This window comes from Leuciscus leuciscus (genome assembly GCF_965113295.1).
Source record: "Leuciscus leuciscus genome assembly, chromosome: 21".
NCBI lineage: Eukaryota > Metazoa > Chordata > Actinopteri > Cypriniformes > Leuciscidae > Leuciscus > Leuciscus leuciscus.
The window spans coordinates 10,573,164-10,594,249 of NC_138745.1; the positions used below are offsets into that span (position 1 = coordinate 10,573,164).

General features: G+C 42.4%; 1 protein-coding gene and 1 long non-coding RNA gene across 9 annotated transcripts; one reads left to right on the plus strand and one right to left on the minus strand.

The window, feature by feature from the left end:
- Positions 1 to 436: 436 nt before the first annotated feature.
- LOC309485454 (uncharacterized protein) lies at positions 437 to 14,753 on the minus strand. Of its 8 annotated transcripts, XM_082152286.1 has the most exons (7): positions 11,206 to 11,945; positions 4,561 to 4,614; positions 4,303 to 4,367; positions 4,143 to 4,202; positions 3,962 to 4,059; positions 3,687 to 3,767; positions 437 to 3,651 (listed from the first exon to the last, which is right to left on the minus strand). In XM_082152286.1, the coding sequence occupies exons 1-6, from the start codon at positions 11,227 to 11,229 to the stop codon at positions 3,736 to 3,738; spliced, it is 333 nt and encodes a 110-aa protein (XP_082008412.1). In that variant the 5' UTR covers positions 11,230 to 11,945; the 3' UTR covers positions 437 to 3,651; positions 3,687 to 3,735. The 8 variants fall into 8 exon arrangements, 2 of the variants coding, with proteins under 2 accessions (XP_082008412.1, XP_082008413.1); XM_082152287.1 differs by lacking the exon at positions 11,206 to 11,945 and adding an exon at positions 13,109 to 13,129 and having other exon boundaries at positions 452 to 3,767; XR_014201196.1 differs by having other exon boundaries at positions 451 to 3,767; positions 4,303 to 4,614; positions 11,326 to 11,932.
- Positions 13,300 to 16,379, plus strand: LOC309485460. Its single transcript, XR_014201203.1, has 2 exons — positions 13,300 to 13,600; positions 14,705 to 16,379. It is a non-coding gene; the product is annotated as an uncharacterized lncRNA (long non-coding RNA).
- Positions 16,380 to 21,086: the final 4,707 nt, after the last annotated feature.

The following is a 21,086-nucleotide window of genomic DNA, read 5'->3' on the forward strand; positions in this document are numbered from 1 at the left end:
AGAAGAAAGTCATACACACCTAGGATGGCTTGAGGGCGAGTAAATCATGGGGTAATTTTCATTTTAAAGTGAACTTTTCTTGATTGTTTACACACATTTTCTGAAAGCATGTCTCATATTCTCAGAACTCTATAAATCAAAACACACACACACAATGGGCAAAACCCCTCAATTCTCCTGCAAAATGAAACTTTACATTCAAAACAATGTTATTTCTTCTCAAAATGGTATTTTGTTTTCAAATGACACACACAAACCATCATATGAATAGACATTTATAAGAACCAGTTGAACACTGATGTGCTCAGTGTAAAACACTATGATGAATGGAAAAAACTTCTTCTCCATTCATCATAATGACTTAGGCCTTTTTTTTTTGGTTCAGTGTTACACTTACTACAGACAGTACATACATACGTGTGTTGTAAAATATTTGAGAATATTGTTTTTATACTCAGAACACACAAATACACGGTAACAAATATATTTTATTTTTCCCACAAAAACAATGTACACAGTGTACATCCAAACCAACACAAAGTTGTACATACAGTGATCTACATACAAAACAACAGAAGAATTGACTGTATTACAGTTACAGTAAAAAAAAAAAAAAAAAAAAAAATCCAATGTTGGCATCCATTGCTCCATTGAAGAGCTGACCTGTTGCCCTTTTATGCTAAAGCTCTGATTGCTAATTGTAAAACTGTGTGACGGGTGTTTGCCCATATGATGAGTGTGCATATTTGAATGACAGTGTGTTCCTTGTGAAAACAAGAGATTTTCTGCATGAAAATTGTGCCAAAAGCAGAGAATTGTGTGTAGTGTTTTGAAAAAGGTGTGTTTTAGAACTGCAATTTGAGTGTAAAGCAGGAATTGTGCTTGTAGTTTAGCAGCATTGGTTCAGGGGGTTGGTGAATGAGTTACATGTTGTGGTCATTGTGTCTCAAGTACAAGTATTTGTGTGTAAACAATTGAGAAAAATTGTAATTCTCACAGTATCAAAATTCCAAATGGTTTTACAAATAGCCCTCAACTACCGGACAAAAGTTTGGTATAAATACGATTTTTTTATGTTTTTGAAAGCTCACTAAGACTGCATGTATTTGATAAAAAAAAGTAAGATTGTGAAATATTATTACAGTTTAAAATAAAAAAATTCTATTTTAATATATTTTTAAATGTAATTTCTTCTTTTGATGGCAAAGCTAAATTATCATCAGCCATTAGTCCAGTTACAGTGTCAGTATCACATGATTCTTCAGAAATCATTCTACTATGCTAATTTTGAATATGTATAATTTATGTGAATTGATTATGATTTTTTTTTATTGTATATTTAAATAACTTCTGGCTATTTTCATAGTTTGAATGTTAGCCAGGGACTAGGTGGTTGCAAGTTATGTAGTCAAGTCATGTCAGGTCTCCTTTATTTATAAATTATTTATTTATAAAGTTTTATACAATGCTTTAAATGTAATAAACAGGAAAATAACACAATCAGTGATTGTGCAAACTGCATTGAAATATTAGACGAATTAACCTCTTAGCGTTCCTGCCAAATTTGCCTAAAAACAATAGTGTCATTATTCAGCTCAAGTCAGTGTTGAATTATTATTTATTATAAAATGAGGTTGATTCAGGCTTTACAGAAGAAAATAAGAGTCATGTTCAATGTTGATACAAATCAGTTCAATAACAGTGTCGATTTTGTCAGTGGAAAGAGTATAGCATTACGGCATAACTAACTAAACTGTGGACCACAAAACCTAATCCCCCCCAAAAAATTGATAGGTTAATGAGACTGTATTTCTGCATACTTTCTGTCAACAGCAACAGGGTTATTGTAGTTACAGTTTTTCTGAATTGCTAAAACACATTTCTTGAAACTATCACTCACTTTCTCAAAACCTCAAACAAAACCAAATTTTCAAACCACATTCAGAGAACCTCTGACTCTTCTGGCAAAATCAAACAATTGCCTCAAAACCATTTTATCTGTGCTCAAAATCAAACAATGCTTTCAGATCATATACACACAGCGAGCCAAAATTATAAACACTACAGATCATTCGTTAGACACTACATAAAAAAATGGAGAACACTGAATCCAAAGCATGCAGTTACAGGAAAAAAAAAGCATATTGTAACATAGTAAACTAATTTTCCAATTACGTAAAAAAGTATAGTAATGACAGTAGTAAGGTGAATAAATGGTATACTGTATGCACTGCAAGTGTAGTATTGTAATGGATATTGTATAGTAGGCCCATTGAATATCTGTATATTCAGCTCTTGCGTACACTTTTCAAGGGTTTTTTACAGTAACTTACTGGCAACACTGTTGCCAGTAATGGCGCTTTTCCATTACCAGTACCAGCTCAACTCGACTCGACTCGACTCGGCTCGGCTCGGCTCGCTTTTCGCTCCGTTTTCCATTGCAGATAGTACCTCCACAATAGTACCTGGTCGTCATAGCGACGCCGCAGGAAACTGCCGTGACTTAATCTTTTACGCGAGACGCGCGAGACACACCCGCTACCCACACACACAGGACAATGGAGGAAATCGAGTGTATGCTGTTTTTGGATGTTTTTGTTTTTGTTTTTGCTGTTTTTTATTCAGGATACTCCGTCTAGCGCGTGCAATGATGACGCAGTGAATAGTGACGATTCTCTCTGACCAATCAGCAGTCTGCCGTGCTTTCACGTCACATTTTAGTATCGCCTCAGCTCGCTTAGAACCTCGCCGGAGGTGGTACGAAAAAAAGTACCTGGAAGCAGGTACAGGTACAACTTTTACACAGTGGAAAACCAAACAGAGCCGAGTCGAGTCGAGTCGAGGCGAGCCGAGGCGAGCTGGTACTGTGTAGTGGAAAAGCGCCATAAGTTACTGTAATTAAGAGTTACAGTACCAAACCGTATTTCAGTTTTACAGTACATGGTACTGTAATTGTGTAATACAGTGCATCACTGTAAAAACGAAGCTAATCAGTACACTACTGTAATTATTTTTATTTGTACTAAATATAAATTAGATTTTATAATTTTGATATATGATTAATTTTATTTGTATCCTACATAAGTACTACTGACATACAAACCAATTAGACAAAGTTATCACAAAATAATTTTTTTTTATTTAAAACATTTCATATATATCACAAAATAAACATGCCAATGCTGGAAATGATGTGTGAAATTTTTACACATTAATGGGTGAGTTCAGGGATAACATTTTTTTGTGTTAATTTTAACTCATTCATTGTGTTAATGATTTTAACAAAGTAAATATGTCAGAAAGGTTAGCACAAAGATGAAACGTGTTAAATTAACACATTATGTGCTGTCCTTCACTGCACACATTTTTAAAAACAATACATGACACATAACCCCACCTTCAAAATAATTTCACTTATTTACAAAAATGTGTTGATTCATGTACACTGGTGGCCAAAAGAAGTATTTAAGTGTCTTAATGTTTTTGAAAGAAGTCTCTTTGATGCTCAAGAAACATTTCTTATTATTATCAATGTCTGACTGTCTACTCCTCCATCTTTTCTACAGCATAGGAGTAAAAGTCATCATCAAAATAATCTTTAAAAAGCCAACACAATGTTTTTGTCCACCTTTGCGAATAAATGAACTTCTCCAAAGATTGGTTCCTGTTCAGAACTTGATTGACAACATCAGAATGTTCCCTGGTCTGCATGCGTGTCCACAAACACAAATGTACTCAGTCCTTCAGAGGAGATCCCGGTTCCAACACTATATGAGAGAGAGAGAGAGAGAGAGAGAGAGAGAGAATATTAGTGTCACATTATTTTTAACCTCCTTTTTTGTTAATTTTTATTATTATTTTCACAAAAACTTAAGAATATATATTTGTAAACAGCTTTTGTCAATAAATAGCATACAAAAGAACTAAATTAAATGATGCCAGATTAAATTTTAATACTTACAAATCCTAAATTCTGTCCAAAAATGCTGAGATCCATAGAAAGAAAGACTGAAATCGATGATTTTAGCCCATTTCAGCTTGTCTGCAGTGAAGGGGTTCCTGTTTGAGACAAATACACAGTAAGAAACATGCAAGAAATCACTGTGTGATGATTGTTCTCCTTCCTACAGTAGTTAACCCACCTGTGCGCTGATATTAGGACCTTCCTGGTCAGGTGGGACTGCAATGGTAGAGTCTTCTGCCTAATAAAATATCAAAATAATGCAAAAATATAAACTTAAGTTGTTTAGAATGCTAGATTTGGTATGAATGAATTAGTGAGAGTTTTACTGCAGTGCTTACCTGGATACATTTAATCTGGCGAGACAGAACAAAGACAATGGCCCATCTTCTGATTGGTTAATTTGCTGTGTAATAAATATAAAGTTAGACATGATGCAAAGGTCACTTATTTGATATAAAGTTAGCCAATTTTATAGAGATTTTATAAGATATTGTAAGCTACCTAGTCTGCACCTGTGGCTCCAAAGCAATTTTCACATATTGCTAATCATTTCAGCAAACTTATCTCAAAATATATCACAAATGGCCTAACGTTACCTCCGGCATCTTGCTATAAGTCACTGGGGCGAATTGGCGCTTTGTTGCAGTTGCCTTTAAACACATATAAAAATGGAAGTAAATGTTAAATTACATAAAAAAAAAAACTATAATATGTTATAGTTTGCAAACTAATGCTAAAACTATAAAGGTTCTCATCAGTAGGCCAACATTATCTACAACCAAAACAGAATTTCACATTAGTTTATTCACATTTATTGTTAATGTAAACGCGTTACTCGTTGGCATATTTTAACTCGACAATTCAATAATCTAACAAAGTGTGTAAAATGAAACGTTAGCTCAGTTCTCTTACGAGAGGTCTCTCGTACTGCGTAAGATATCTTACGCTAGGGGAAAATCCTTTTCCGCGAGATATTGAAGCCAAAAATTATCCTTAATTTTGTAATAATGCAAAACGCGTTGCAGCAGCAATGCAGACATAGGCGAGACAGCTCGCGCGCCTATTGGCTGCTCTGCGGCAACTGCAGCAGCCTATCGAGCGAGGCCTGGCGTGACGTCAGACCCAATCAGGGCACTTCGCGCCCGCTGCGTCACGTCCCGCCGAAATGGCCGTGGTCTAGGCCTATAAATATCGCTCGCAGGCAGCTATTATCTGATTTTTCATCCTTCAAGCGAAGCACACGCATCGCTGGAGCTGGATTAGAAGCCGCGCCGTCGAGAGAGAGCACCTTCAGCGGGACGAGTCACTGAAGTCGCTGGCCGCGCCGCCTTCCTGCCTTCCTGCTGCGCTTTCCGGCGCTTATATCCTTCTCTTTTATTACACTGTATTTCTGTGTGTGTGTGTCGCCGCCGCGACACACATTCTAAAAGAGCTAGCGTCTTTTTAAAGATGCCTTCCTGCGGCTCGTGCAGAGCCACACTCAGTGACGGGGACCGCCACGTGATCTGCGTTTCCTGCCTGGGTGAGGAACATGCAGCTCTCGCGCTCGCTGACGGCGGATGCCCTCACTGCGAGCTAATGGCAATGGCGACTCTGAGGACTCGCCTAGCCGTCTTCACCGAGACTGGTCCCCCGCCCGCTGCGGCGTCGCGCCGTAAAAAGCGCCGTGCCCAGCGGGCCCCGGAACCCTCCCTCAGCCGCCAAAGCTCGCCGGTTCGCCCGCTTGCTTCCCCGGCTTCTTCTGTTTCGCTTCCTGACGGACAGCGGCCGCCGTCTGCCGCCGCTTCCGTTGATATCGCGGATGAGGAAGCCCTGCTGGGAGAGGATGATTCCTGCTCTATCCTGGCGTCAGGCAGTGAGGATTGGGCGGGCTCTGAGGACCCCGCACCCCCTGCCCGCACGTCGTCAGGCAAGAGAGCTTCCATTGAGACGGAACTCATGCGAGTACTCGCACAGGCCGCGGTGAGCCTCGGCCTCGAGTGGTCTTCGCCTGAGCAGCCCGCTCACAACCGGCTGGATGGATTTTTCCTGCCTGGGGAGCGCGCTTCGCCTGCGTCCAGACCGGCGCCTTTTCTTCCTGAGTTACACGAAGAAGTCGCCAAGTCCTGGAGCACCCCCTATTCTGCTAGAGTGCGTCCTGCTGTTTCTTTGGCATTCTCCGCCGTTGACGATGCCAAGAACAAAGGATACCTCTCGCTGCCGCCGGTTGAAGAGGCGATAGCGGCCCACTTATGCCCGCCCTCCGCTGGACGGCGCGCTAAGCCGGCCCTGCCCTCTAAAGCTTGCCGCACGACGTCAAGCCTGCTCCGCCGCGCTTTCTCCGCCGCCGGGCAAGCTGCGTCAGCGTTGCACACCATGGCAACGCTCCAGATCTTCCAGGCCGATCTCCTCCGTAAGCTGGATGAGGAAGGACCTGACGCGATCTGCGTGCCGGACTTAAGGAGTGCCACGGACCTCGCTCTTCGTGCTACTAAGTCCGCAGCACAAGCCATTGGACGGACTATGGCTTCTCTCACCGTGTCTGAGAGACATCTTTGGCTGACGCTCTCGGAAATGGCCGAGTCTGAACGCACCGCGTTCCTCGACGCCCCGCTTTCCGCCACAGGCCTCTTTGGATCCTCCGTCAAGGACTTCGCGGAGAGATTCGCAGAGGTACAGAAAGCGTCTCAGGCTATGAAGCACTTCCTCCCGAAGCGCTCCAGCTCTGCAGCAGGCCGTGCGAAACCGTCTGCTCAGAGCTCACAGCCACAGCCACCGTCCACTGCCTCCACTTCACAGCGCCGCCAGGCCAGAAGCACGAGACCGCGCTCCCGCTCATCCGGTCGCCGCCCCGCAGGACGTGGCTCGCAACCTAGGATCACGGTGAAGCCCGAGGCCCCGAAGTCGTCCTAGCACAGCTAGGAAAACGACGGTGTTCCAGTCCCGCTGCGGCCGGACTCACACCAAAGCTATTCGCTCGTCCAGTTCCAGAAAATGTGACTGTTCCAGTGTTTTCTGCAGCCAACAAGTCGGTTCTGTCACCCGCTTGCCTGCACACAAATGCCGTTTTCACGGCTACCCAGATAAATCCCCAAAAGAGTGTATTTTCTGGTGTCCCGGCCACGGCCGATGGTGTTTCATGTGTAGTAAGAATGCCCACTGCCCAGTGCCCATCCCTACACACAAGCACAGCCTGTCACACAGGGCTCGCGCACATAAAACCGACTCAGATCGGTTGCGCTTCAAACATGGTGAACGTGCCCACTACCCAGTGCCCACTAACACCACGTTATGCATGTCTCACGGTTTCTGTAAAAACGAAACCAACGTGCACTCGCTTCACGCAAGCGAACGATGCTTTCGGTGTGATAAATGTGCCCGCTGTCCCGCGCCCACATCCACACATAGACATGACAGTTCCCACGGGAACCGCCCAGCCCTCCCCCTCGCGGTTAACCACCGCAGAGGAGTCGAGCGCGGGCAATCTGCCCGCTGTCATCAGCGCGCCCCATGCCTCAAATGTCACGAGCGCCACGCTTGTGTTACAGCACACCGAAGCTTCTCCATCGCTGAGTGAGCGGAGCGCGCTTCGTATTCAACCCCTAGCTATCCATGCAGACGCATGGGCAAAGCTACCCGGGGTTTCGAAGTGGGTGCTGAACATTATAGAAAGAGGCTATTCGCTGCAGTTTCGCCGACGCCCTCGCCGCTATGTGGCGCGCGTCGAGACCACGGTAAAAACAGAAGTAGCACATCTACTTCGAGCCGAAGTGACGAAACTATTGAGCAAAGGGGCCATAGAGCCTCTCTCTCAAGATCAGAGCGAAGGAGGGCTATACAGCAGATACTTCCTGGTACCGAAAAAAGACGGGGGTCTCAGACCCATACTAGATCTAAGGCAACTGAACAAAGTGCTTGTGAAGCGACAGTTCAGGATGCTCACGACCAGGCAAATCCTTGTGCAGATTCGCCAAGGAGATTGGTTTGTGTCAATAGATCTGAAAGACGCGTATTTTCAAATACAGATAGCGTCACGTCACAGGCGATATTTGAGATTCGCCTTCGAGGGCCAGGCATATCAGTACACAGTCCTGCCGTTCGGTTTGTCCCTAGCACCCCGTACATTTACGAAGTGCATGGATGCGGCGCTCGCACCCCTCAGAATGAGAGGCATGCGAGTGCTGAACTATTTGGACGATTGGCTGATTCTAGCGCAATCTCGCGCAGTGCTCATAGAACACACGACCATTTTACTCGATGACCTCGAGGATTTGGGTCTGAGTGTCAATTGGGCGAAGAGCTCCCTGTCACCCAGTCAGAAAATATCTTTCCTGGGCACAGAACTGGACTCACTATCCATGATAGCACGACTATCACAACAGCGCGCGGTAGACATTCGACGCACAGCGAACTCTTTTCGCTGCGGCGCGTCTGTCCCGCTCAAGAGATTTCAGAAGATGCTAGGTCTCATGGCCTCAGCATCGTCAGTGCTCCAGCTGGGTCTGCTCCGCATGCGCCCGCTGCAGTTTTGGCTGAAAGCGCGAGTCCCACGCGAAGCGTGGGCACCCGGTTTGCTTCGCCTCAGGGTCAATCAGAAATGCGTTACAGCTCTGAAACCCTGGAAAGCGAACGACTGGTACCAATCAGGTGTAAGCCTGGGGACTTCCTCGAGGGTGAAAGTGGTGTCCACGGACGCGTCCACCTCGGGATGGGGAGCGCTGCTCGAGGGCAGACCGTTCTTCGGCCAGTGGTCAGAACGGGAGAAGCTCCTGCACATAAACTGCCTCGAAATGCTGGCAGTAGACAACGCGCTGACGCGTTTTTGTCCCCAAATAAAAGGTCACCACGTCTTGGTCCGTTCGGACAACATGTCTGTGGTGTCCTACATAAATCGCCAGGGCGGCATCAGATCCGAGAAACTGTACAGGCTGGCAGAACGCCTCCTGGTATGGGCTCAGTGCAACCCGCGCTCGCTCAGAGCAGCGCACGTGCCAGGGATCTTGAATATAGGACCGGACAGACTGTCCAGGAACAATGTTCCGGCAGGCGAGTGGTCTCTACACCCACAGACAGTCCATCTGCTGTGGAAGAAATTCGGCAGAGCGGAAGTGGACCTGTTTGCGTCTCAAGAAAACGCTCACTGTCAAGAATTTTTCTCCAAGAGCAGGAGCGCGCTGGCCCATGTGTGGCCCCGCCGCCCGCTCTATGCTTTTCCCCCCGTCTCTCTCCTGCCTCAGGTGATAGAACGGATCAGGGAAGAAGGATGCTCAGTACTGCTGGTAGCACCGTTCTGGAAAAACCAACCTTGGTTCCCAGCCGTGATGCAGTTAGCAAGTACTGCCCCGTGGCCAGTACCAATGAGGAGAGATCTCCTCTCACAGGCCCGCGGCTCGATCTGGCATCCTCACCCGGAACTATGGTCCCTTCATGTCTGGGCCATCAACGGGTACATGTTGGACTCCCTAAGGGAGTATTAAACACGATCACGCAGGCTAGAGCTCCGTCTACAAGACGACTCTATTCTTTGAAATGGTCGGTGTTTTCGGGCTGGTGCACAGCCCGTGGTGTGTCACCCACAAACTGTGGTGTGACGGAGGTGCTTTCCTTCCTACAAGAGCTGTTGGATGGGGGCAGGGCCCCCTCCACGCTCAAAGTTTATGTGGCGGCTATAGCAGCGTTCTCAGAAACAACGCTTGGTCAGTCAATAGGAAGGAACGATTTAGTCATCCGCTTCCTTAGAGGGGCTAAGAGACTGAATCCTCCCAGACCTCCCTCAGTCCCCGTATGGGACCTTTCTACGGTTCTGGAAGCCATGAAAGGTGCGCCATTTGAGCCTTTACAGTCAATCGATTTGAAACACCTGTCTTTCAAGACGGTGTTTTTGCTGGCTCTCGCTTCAGTGAAGCGCATAGGGGATCTGCACGCGCTCTCTGTGAGCGCGGCGTGCATGGAGTTTGGGCCCAATGACTCAAAAGTTATACTCAAACCTAAGCACGGTTATGTTCCAAAATCCCTCAACACACCGTTTAGGGCGCAGGTTATCTCCCTGTCAGCCCTACCGGTCCCTGATGAGGAAAGAGACGCGAGCCTCCTTTGCCCAGTCAGGGCATTACGAGCTTATGTGTCTCGCTCGTCTGTTTTCAGACAGACGGAGCAGCTCTTTGTTTCGTTTAGCGGACGTTCTAAGGGACTAGCCGCGTCGAAACAGAGCCTATCCAGATGGATAGTTGATGCTATAGCGCTGGCATACGCCTCCAAGGGCATGCAGTGCCCATTGGGTGTCAGAGCGCACTCCACGAGAGGCATGGCCTCTTCGTGGGCCTGGTCAAGTGGGATTGCCTTGCAAGATATTTGTATGGCGGCAGGCTGGGCCTCCCCGTCTACATTTATAAGGTTTTATAACCTAGAGGTTCCCGCCCTGCAGGCCAGGCTGCTGTCGGTCTAAATTACCAGTATTATCTGACCTGATGCGATCAGCTCAGAATGCTGCGTCTGCTGAGCACAGCTCAATGTTCGACAGTATAAGGGCAAACTGTGTAAGACCCACATTTTCCCCATCAGTTCAGGCCGTACCCCGCCCTGTCTGTATGATGAAATTCGTGTCCTATCGACGCTACTATATGTGGAAAAGTGAGGCTGCACCCCTCCCTCTTCCCGGACTCCCTGTGAGTTCCCTGAGTGATTGTGCACTATATGTACCCCGGGCTTTCGCCCTTGGGTCTTTGGTGTCAGATCTCAGCATGCACGGCGTTTTACATTGGGTCCCCTAGCGTAAGATATCTTACGCAGTACGAGAGACCTCTCGTAAGAGAACGTACTCGGTTACTAACGTAACCTCGGTTCTCTCTAGAAGAGGGAACGAGTACTGCGTATCTTGCCGTGCATGCACACGCTCTGGTTGCTTCGATGATGAAAAACCAGATAATAGCTGCCTGCGAGCGATATTTATAGGCCTAGACCACGCCCATTTCGGCGGGACGTGACGCAGCGGGCGCGAAGTGCCCTGATTGGGTCTGACGTCACGCCAGGCCTCGCTCGATAGGCTGCTGCAGTTGCCGCAGAGCAGCCAATAGGCGCGCGAGCTGTCTCGCCTATGTCTGCATTGCTGCTGCAACGCGTTTTGCATTATTACAAAATTAAGGATAATTTTTGGCTTCAATATCTCGCGGAAAAGGATTTTCCCCAGCGTAAGATATCTTACACAGTACTCGTTCCCTCTTCTAGAGAGAACCGAGGTTACGTTAGTAACCGAGTACGTTTACCGTGGTAAAGTTCGTTACCGCCATGTTGACGACGTTAGGCTAACGTTAACATACTTTAAACTGGGCACAATCCTGTCAACACACACAGAATGTTTTGTTTTTTTGTTTGTTTTTTTTTACCTTGGTTGCTGATCTCTTTCTCGGTGAAGTGAATTCCGTCTCTTACCCGGGCCAGACAGGAACGGCGCGATCCAACAAAAGACAGACCCCACTGATATTACACTGGATGCTCTGGCGCGACACGAGTCACGACAAATCCCAGACAGTGGAGTGATGCGCCGCGGCCGTTATATTTCTGACGTACGGTACTCCGAGTCCAAGCGCTCGCGCAATTTCTGACAAGGGACAAACAGGTTTGCATTTTGTATTAAAGGTCCGGTTGCTTCAATGTGTCCAATATAGACAGCCTCTGGCTATTATAGCGTTGTAGACACGCGGTGTAAGGCAAAAATTAGGAAATAAAAAGCACGATGGAATGGTGCCAGCCAGAGAGGCCGTTACGTCAAATACAGTAGTGCAAATTTTAAAAATACAGTAAGTCTCTGTATGTGGTGTTAGACGTAACAGAAAATCCCCATGATGCAATGGGAATCACAGTTATTTACTGTAAAGATAAATAGCAGTATAATACTGGGGGATTTAAAGTAGGCTAAATAACTGTAAAAATTACAGAAAAGTCTAACAGTGTACCCAACTGCAAAAGCCAAAAAGGTTACAGTAAAAAACTCTAAATGAAAAGCATGTTATAGTCACTCAGAAAAGTTGTGCCACTGCAGAATCAAGGTCAATGAGAGATTGATTCTGCTTCAGCATCATGTCTTCATGTTGGTCCGGCCGGAGGAGTTTCTCCACATTTCAGACAATGTCATCTCTGCAGGCAAAGAGAAAAACCCTAAAGCCAGATCCAGCCTTGACAACATTCTCCAAACATGCTTTTCCTCGTCCTCATCCTCTTCCTGCTTGTTCACCACCTCTTACTCATCCTCTTCCTTTTCTCCCTCTTATAATTGTTACCATCCATTATTGGTATCAACATTCAGTGCAACATTTTGAGTCAATTTTGGGACTCTGAACTTGCATTATGTACAGTTGGTTTGATCACATCATTAGAAATAAGTGTGAACAATTTTGAGCCGTTGTGTGTAAACGATAACAACTGTGTTGTAGTTGTGTTTAAGTTTTGCCTGCCTGTGTTTAGCATTTTGAAACATAAGTGCATCACAGTGTGAAATGTGTTTTAGTGAGTTAAAATGTGTTTAGAGTTTGCATGAGATTTGCATACAGTTTTTTAACTACCTGAACTTGTTTAATGTTTTACAGAAAGAGTGATTTATTAGACAAATTGGTTTAGGCTATTGAGAATTTGGTTCAGAGAATGGGATTTTGTGTTTTTACAATTCAAAAAACTGTTACAAAAGAAAAAGAAAATCTTAATGATCTCAATGATACTAAAATAACTCTTGACAGAAATACACACCACAACATGAAGCTCTGCTTTATAGAGAAATAACCTCTAGATGAGTTTGGCTGAGAAGGCTTTTGCTGTAAATGTAGGGTGTGGCAATCACTCCGGAAGCACAGATATGAAAGACATAACCCTTGATTCAAAGCACCAAAACCACAAAGACGCACAGCACTGTTGTTATTCTAACACCTTCAGAACAAACATGAATGTTCAGAGTTGCTTATGAAAAAGCACACTACCTCCCTTCCTCTTTGACCTCTTTCACTCTTTCGGTTTTCTGTTTGAAGTGTTAAACCACCAAACAAGGTCATTGAGTTTGACTTGTATTTCTTAAAGTGTATCTGACGTGACTAGACACCTTAGAAAAATAGGGACTTTTTTTTACCCATTAAAGGGTTAGTTCACCCAAAAATGAAAATTCTGTCAGTAATTACTCACCCTCATGTTGTTCCAACCCCGTAAGACTTTCGTTCATCTTCGGAACACAAATTAAGATATTTTTGATGAATAGTCTTTCACGTAGTGTCTTTTCACGTAGTGTAATAGCATAGCGCGTCTGTGTTGCACGTCACCACGTATCACACACATGACTAGCGTCGCCCAATAGTGAGCCTACGTGGTGACGTGACGCTACGCTATTACACTACGTGAAAAGACTCGAGGCCAAGAGAGAAGGAAATGAAAAGTGGAATAAAGTCGTTATTTTTGTTTGTTTTTGCACACAAAAAGTATTCTCGTCGCTTTATAAACTTAAGATTGAGCCACTGGAGTCACTTGGACATTAACAATGTCTTTAATAAATTTTCTGGGCCAGCTGGACCAGTTATAGTGTCCATAAGCCTGTGGAGGAGTGATCCAGTACTCAGATTTCATCAAAAATATCTTAATTTGTGTTCCGAAGATGGGTTGGAACAACATGAGGTGATGAGGGTGAGTAATTACTGACAGAATTTTCTTTTTTGGGTGAACTAACCCTTTAAGTATTATATAAGGCTTCTGAGTTGAAGTACATCACACATAGCAAATCAACTACTTGATGTTTATATCGTCACAAAATGTAAACTATATTATCACCCAGAGATACATTAAAAGTTGGATATATACACACAACTTACCCGCACACATGCAGTACAGTCAAGTAAATGAAAATTTACTATATGCTAAATAAAAAATTTGGCTGTGTGAATATATCTCAATTGCTTGATTGCTTATATCAAATATTATCGCCCAGTTCTAATCTTCTAAATGTGACTAAGGCGTGAAGCTATCAAGATATTCATTAACATAACACAATATGTATTGTGAAAACCATTATACAAACAAATATGTTTTTGACTTGATGATCTTCCCTAAAAAGACCCGAGAAACAAGCGCAGAGGCAAAATCTTTCTTTTTTGTTGTTGAATTTAAGACTGTTTTAGTGATTTACTGACACCACACAAAGCAAAGAGAGAGCCAGTGCTAAGAATTCAAAAGCATTCTTGGTTCTGAGACACAACAGGAATATTTCTACCACTTGCTGTGAGTTTCATCAGCTATGTAGTTAGATATTACTGCAAGTGTTCTTGAGTCAGGAGATTTTGGGCCTCCAGGGGCTGTTCTGGAAGCGTTCATGCCCAGTTTGACATGCAGGTCAGGAACTTAATCAACAGCCTATTGCATTAATCAGCATTGATTTCAATTAATCTTCTGACTGGGAAGATTAAAAAAATATATTTTTAGAACTATTATGTTAGACCATTATAAAATTAATATAGCGTTGGTTTAAACACATTAAAAATCATCCCTTAAAATATAGATTTTTTTTGGCCTGTTATAAGACCTTGATCTTTCAACATAAAAGAGGTTATTGAACTATAAATATATGTTAAATGTTCAATAAATGTTCAGAACTCAAAAATGAAAGCTTTAGCATAAGTTCTGCCAGGAAGACTCAATTGTTACATCACTTATTAACTTCTCATCTATCCAATCGTGTTCTAAATAATACTTGTGGTATAAAAGATCGGTACTTACACATCTCTGAGTTCGCAGATGCTGACGTTTTTATTCACCTCCATCCTCCCCACCACCACCAAGATGGTTCCTTCCCATAACTCACAGAGGGTCGGTTGCGCCCCTGCCTTCGTCTTCAGGCAAGAAATGCAGAGTCCGGACCCTCGGATTGTGAGCTACGGACGGGGCCTTCACCAAAGAACTTTATATCATGATATTGCTTGCTGGGCTGTTAATAAATGTATAATTGTTACAGTATTTATTCTCCCGAGTCTTTCTGGTAGAACTTCATTGTTAGTCGCAAAACATGTGGCATGCAAAAAAAAAAGAAAAGAAAAAAAAGACTCGTTTTGGATTTTGTCACATTATTACGTCATAGTGCGACGAAAGACCTCTACAGAAGAAAATCAACGCCTATTTCTACATCATTGCTTCTTCAGCCCCTTCCACCGATTCACACGTCATGTAGTAGTAAATACGAGACAGATGCAAACACAGGATTACTCCAGCAACAAAATGATAGAGATACCTCTGAGGATTACAAAACGTTTTGAAGTGCCAAGCTGTGGAAAAACAGTCTTTGCATTGCCATCCTTGTTATCCTAACATTAAGGCTATGTCTACATTAATCCGGATACATTTGAAAACGGCATTTTCGTTTATAAATGCTCTCCGTCCACACTAGTGTTTTCAGGCGTTTTCGGACGTTTCAGTGTGGATGAGAAACTTTTGAAAAACGCCTGAAAACGCTAAATTCACCTTTACTGTGCATGCGTAAAACCCCACAAAAGATCACTGATATGATACAGATGGAAAAATAAATAATGAAGTTATCGCGCAATTCTACAGACAGGATCATTTTATTTAGTAAAATATCTCACCATTCACTGATGCGGTCCAGATCGCACGCAGACCCCATATGTTTGGTCTAAAACGCAACTGCTCTATGCCGCAGGACAGCAAATGTGAGTAAATTCTGTCATCATTGCAGGACTGGGATATGAAGAGTGTGCAATGTAGAATATTTTTAGCAACAGTGTGAATGTGAATAGCACATAACAGGCACAATACTGGTATAAACATGAATATTTATTGGTACAATATGCGTCACATGACTAAATTTACGTCATCGTTTTTAAATAACAGTCCACACTACAACGTGAAAACGGCGTTTTCAAATGTATCCACTTTGGAGCACGTTTTCAAAAAAGCTTTGTTTTCATTAATAAAAACGCCGTCTCAGTGTGGACGGAAGGCCAAAACGGAGAGAAAAATATACGTTTTCAAACGAAAACGTATTAGTGTGGACATGGCCTAAGAAAGCCTGAATAGACTTTATATTTAAAAAAAAAATTCCAGTCAGATCAACACAGGCTTTTCAGAGAGACTGAAAATAAAAGATGATGCAGTGCCAACTATATTGGATCCGACAGCAATGTCGCAACTCACAAGATTGAGTAACAATATTTTTTACCATGTGTCACTATTGCTTTGTCTGTTACAGATCGTTTGATATTTGAGTATTTATACTGTCAAACTGAATAGTTGTGATATGCTGCAGTGATTTACTATTCTTTCCTTTGCTTCGGCATTTATGAGCTCAATATGCTGGATTATAGGATACGGAATAAAGCACGTAGAGACTGCTGTTGTTGTTATTGTTTTGATCTAAGCCATTCTCTGTAATCCTGAATAAAAGCTACAATGAACGACATTTTTTGTTTTTGTCATCAGACAGCATGGGTACGTCTCTAAGATGTCTGCTAAAGAGCAATTAATCTGGAAACCATCTGTTAAACATCTTAGAAAAAGCTGTTTTACATACATTTTATAGCATAAACATCTTATAGACATTTTCTAAATGTCTATTTAACATGTGACAGGAAACATCTTAGAGACATATTGCAGATGAGCAAACACAAACGGGACACTGCAAATGACAATGTATAAGTTTTTGACTATATTAAAATGGATGAACGATGAATAGCCAAACAAACAAACGACAAACGATTGTACTTTCATTTCTTTATTTTCAGTTTACACAAAACACAGTAAGTCATCCTTTGTCAATTGTTACTGTTAACTCCAAGTACTTAAACTTTATTTGCCACAACCAAGACTTATAAAGCATATTTAATACGCATTAATGTTTCACATTGTTCGCAAATGTTTTACAGTTTTTCTCAATTGCTAAAACACAATTTCTGAAACCTTGCTCCATTTTCTGAAAACATTAAAGGAACACTCCACCGTTTTTTCATATTAAACTATGTTATTCCCTTAACTAAGACGAGTTGATACATACCTCTCTCGTCTCAGTGCGTGCACTCAATCACTCTGGTGTGCGGCGACACTTTGATAGCACTTAGCTTAGCCCAGTTCATTCATTAGGGACCAAACAGAGATGAAGTTAGAAGCGACCAAACACCTCCACGTTTTCCTTATTTAAATACAGTTACACAAGTAGTTACACGACCAAGTATGGTGACACAAAATAAAAAGAGAGGGAGAGGGGGAGAGGATTTTTCAGGCGTGACTTTTTACTGCGCCAAGTCGAAGTGCTCCCAAGTGCTATTCCGCCATACATTATAGTTATCCTTTTTACCCTCTTAGAAAAGCGCCACGTTTTATTTTGGAGGTGTTTGGTCGCTTCTAACTTCATCTCTGTTTGGTCCCTAATGAATGAACTGGGCTAAGCTAAGTGCTATCAAAGTGTCACCGCGCGCCAGAGCGATTGAGTGCACGCACTGAGACGAGAGAGGTATGTATCAACTCGTCTTAGTTAAGGGAATAACATAATTTAATATGAAAAAACGGTGGAGTGTTCCTTTAAAACCTCATCTTCAAGCACTATTTACAAAACCTCTGACTTCTCTTGCAAAAATGAAACTTTCGCCTCAAAACAGTTTTACCTGTGTTCAAGATCAAACACTGCTCTCAAATCATAAAAGTGATCAAAATGATATACACTATCAAGCAGTCAGTAAACAATACACCAAAAAATTTAAAACACATTGTTCGAAACATATAGTTCTCGAAAGATATCTACGGACTGCTATTCTGTTTGTAGACTTACCCATGACACCTTACTGTACCATCAAAAAGTTCATTTGTGACATACTGTATGACTGCACTTGATAAAAGGAAATAAAAAGAAAAGTAAAACAACAACAACAACAACAACAAAAACACATAGTTCTCAGGGAGAAGTACATTTTTAATCTCAAAACAAATTTCATATTTTTCCGTCATTGTCTTTTGATGAACGAAAACATGTTCTATCATAGTAGCTCAAAATTGATCAGAAATTACTACTCTGCTTTGCTCTTTGCAATTTTATTTTTTGTTCTTCCTCCTCCTTGTACCCCTATTTTTACAGTACTGTACCCTGCATCTCACAAACGTGTCCTTTGTCTCTGTGATACTGTAATTCTTGTTCTTTGTTGATATGAACCTGCAACCAGTCAAAATCTATTGAGCAGTCAGTACTGTTAACAAATGGAAAGCACAATGTTCAGGCCATACAATTTGTTCATTGTACAGTATACAGCCTACAATGCACTGTACAGTATACAATACCAAAAGGGACAAAAATCAAAGGAGTAAAGATGTGATCAGTGTGCTTATTCTTGTCTTTGGGCTGGGTCAGGCCAGGCCAGAGCACTTCGTCGACATCACAAGCAATATTGTCCCTCCTCCTTTCTTGCCCTCCTCCCCCTCTTCCTCTTCCTCTCCTCCCTCTCTTCCTCTTTCTTGCCCTCCTCTTGCCCTTTGCTGAAAAGTCTAAGTGAGATCTGCAAATTGTGTTTTACCATGTGAAATGGTTTAAGGTATTGACAACAGACTGCACAATTAGCTAAATGAGTTCAGGCAACTGAGAACTTTGTTCAGCCAATGGGTTTTAGTCTTTTAGCAATTGAGAAAAACTGTAACTACATATGTAACAAGATATTTTTCAACATCGGAAGTTTTCAAGATGTAATGGTAGGGCCGTTGAAAATGATTTTAATATGCAAAACTGTTACCCAATCATTGCAGTGGGCATTTACTTGCAAGTCCCAATATTATATTCCTGCAATACTGGAGACTGCAGTTTCAGTTATTTTCATTTTTTGGACCCTAGAGTTTTGCAACAGCGCCACCTTGCCAATTCTACTCCAAAAGAGGAAACCTGATTAAAACTGGCAAAGACTAGATCCAAGGAAATGATTCATTTTGTATTATCTTTCAACCTTATTTGTAACGTAAGAGCGGGCGCAGCCATTTTAAACTTATGTGTGAGGCTTTCAGGTGTCAGCAGTCTCCAGTTATTATTTAGCTGTGCAAAAACAATTAATTGTGCTGCTGGATGTTGTAAACTGGTATTTGTTTTCAAATTATTACATTTTTATTAACATACCAATAAACACTAGTTTGTAGCGCAATTGTTTTACCATTTACTGCACTTAAATGTGTCACACATCGGACGTAAAGCCCCAAGCTGTGCTGCAGCAAATGAACCGAAGTCTCTCACATACACAGAAAATAGTCTCTTTCCAAGAAAACTGAATATATATATATATATAAACAAATTAGGCTAAATATTTCAAGAGGGTTACCAATGGGTATGTTTAGGGTTAGGGGTTGGTAAGGACAATATATCAATACATTATTTATAATTAAACAACTAAATCAGCTTGGTGGAGAGGAGAGAGAGTGATAGAGCTGATTGAAAGCATGGGGAACATTATAAGTGGACCTCAGAGAACATTACAAATTAAAGAAAAATGCAGTTCATGACCCCTTTAAACATCATAATTTTGGTCCTTCATTATATTAGGTGTCTTTAACTACTTAAGTCAAAAAAACAAAACAAAACATGGGTAAGGTTAGGGACAGGTGGTTTGGTGAGGTTTAAGGGTGGGTTAAGGGGTGGGTTAAGGGGTGGTTTAAGGGGTGGGTTAAGGGGTGGGTTAAGGGGTGGGTTAAGGGGTGGGTTAAGGGGTGGGTTTAAGGGTGGGTTAAGGGGTGGGTTAAGGGGTGGGTTAAGGGGTGGTTTAAGGGTGGTTTAAGGGTGGTTTAAGGGTGGGTTTAAGGGTGGGTTTAAGGGTGGGTTTAAGGGTGGGTTAAGGGGTGGGTTAAGGGGTAAGTGAAAGGTCAACAGTGTAATTATAGATGCATTTACAGATGCCATTGCATGCAGGTTTTTTTATGCTTTTTATGTTAGTACATGAAAGACACTTAATAGTGGGTCCAATATCTTTAAATAGGTACTAATTTTGATATTAAGCCATGACTCACAATTTGTGCACGGCCATGTTACTGCACAATATTACAAACATTTTGCACTTTCCACTTCTACACACTTTGTGAATAGTAAAGCACTTCACTGGGAAGTACTATATGGTTTTACTGCAGCATATTCATTCAGTGCAGATCATACCATATCTACCATTCACTGACATTTATCCACAATCCATCCATGGTATATAACGCCAGCACATGGAGAGCATCAAGATAGTGACATGAATTGTGGATTACAGTTTTTTTCAATTGCTTACACACTAAATTTAAAACTTTCCCACAATTAGTAAAACCTTACACTCAAGGAGCAAAACACAAGGCTAGATTTGCACAACTGTAAGCACATTGTCAGTGTCACACTTTTTGCAAAACATTACACACAGTGATTTGCAAAACACTAAACACACTTGTATGCAACGCATTTGACACAGAAATTTATCATGATGTAATTTCCTTGCAATTTCAAAGCAAAGGCTTTCAAATGAACACACCCATGAACCAATTGGTTAAACACAGCCACCAGGTGTGCACACATACTGGTGCTTAATTGTAGACACACCAATCAGGTTTAAGTACTATACAAACTAACACTGAGGGAGGCTGGACTGAGAGTACAGCCTAACCTAAGCAGGTACACGGTGGCATCAATAGTTCGGACATTTCGTCAAGAGCACAGGTGAGAAACTTCTCTTCAGTCAACAAAAAATCCATTGCTTACTGCATGTACTATATCAACAGTTTTGGTATATATTCATATGTATCATTTTACAGTAAGCTATGTATTTTGTTTGGCCAACATAGGATTGAACGTCGTGAACACCAAGGAGGGAGGGGCCCCATATTCACACAGGAGCAAGAGAGAGAGAGATCATAAACCTTGTTTTGGCCAATAATGCAATCCGACTTCGAGAAATTCAAGCCCATATTGTCAATGATCACCTAATTTTCAATAATGTCCAACAGGTCTCTCTGTCAACAATAGCCTGTATCCTTAAAAAACATCAAGTTCTGATGAAACAACTGTAAGTGCCATTTGAAAGAAATTCAGACAGGGTGAAAGTCCTGCGGCGTGAATATGTGGTGGTACGTTTTGTTCACTGACTGTAGTATTGTGTACTGCACACATAACCTTTTTACT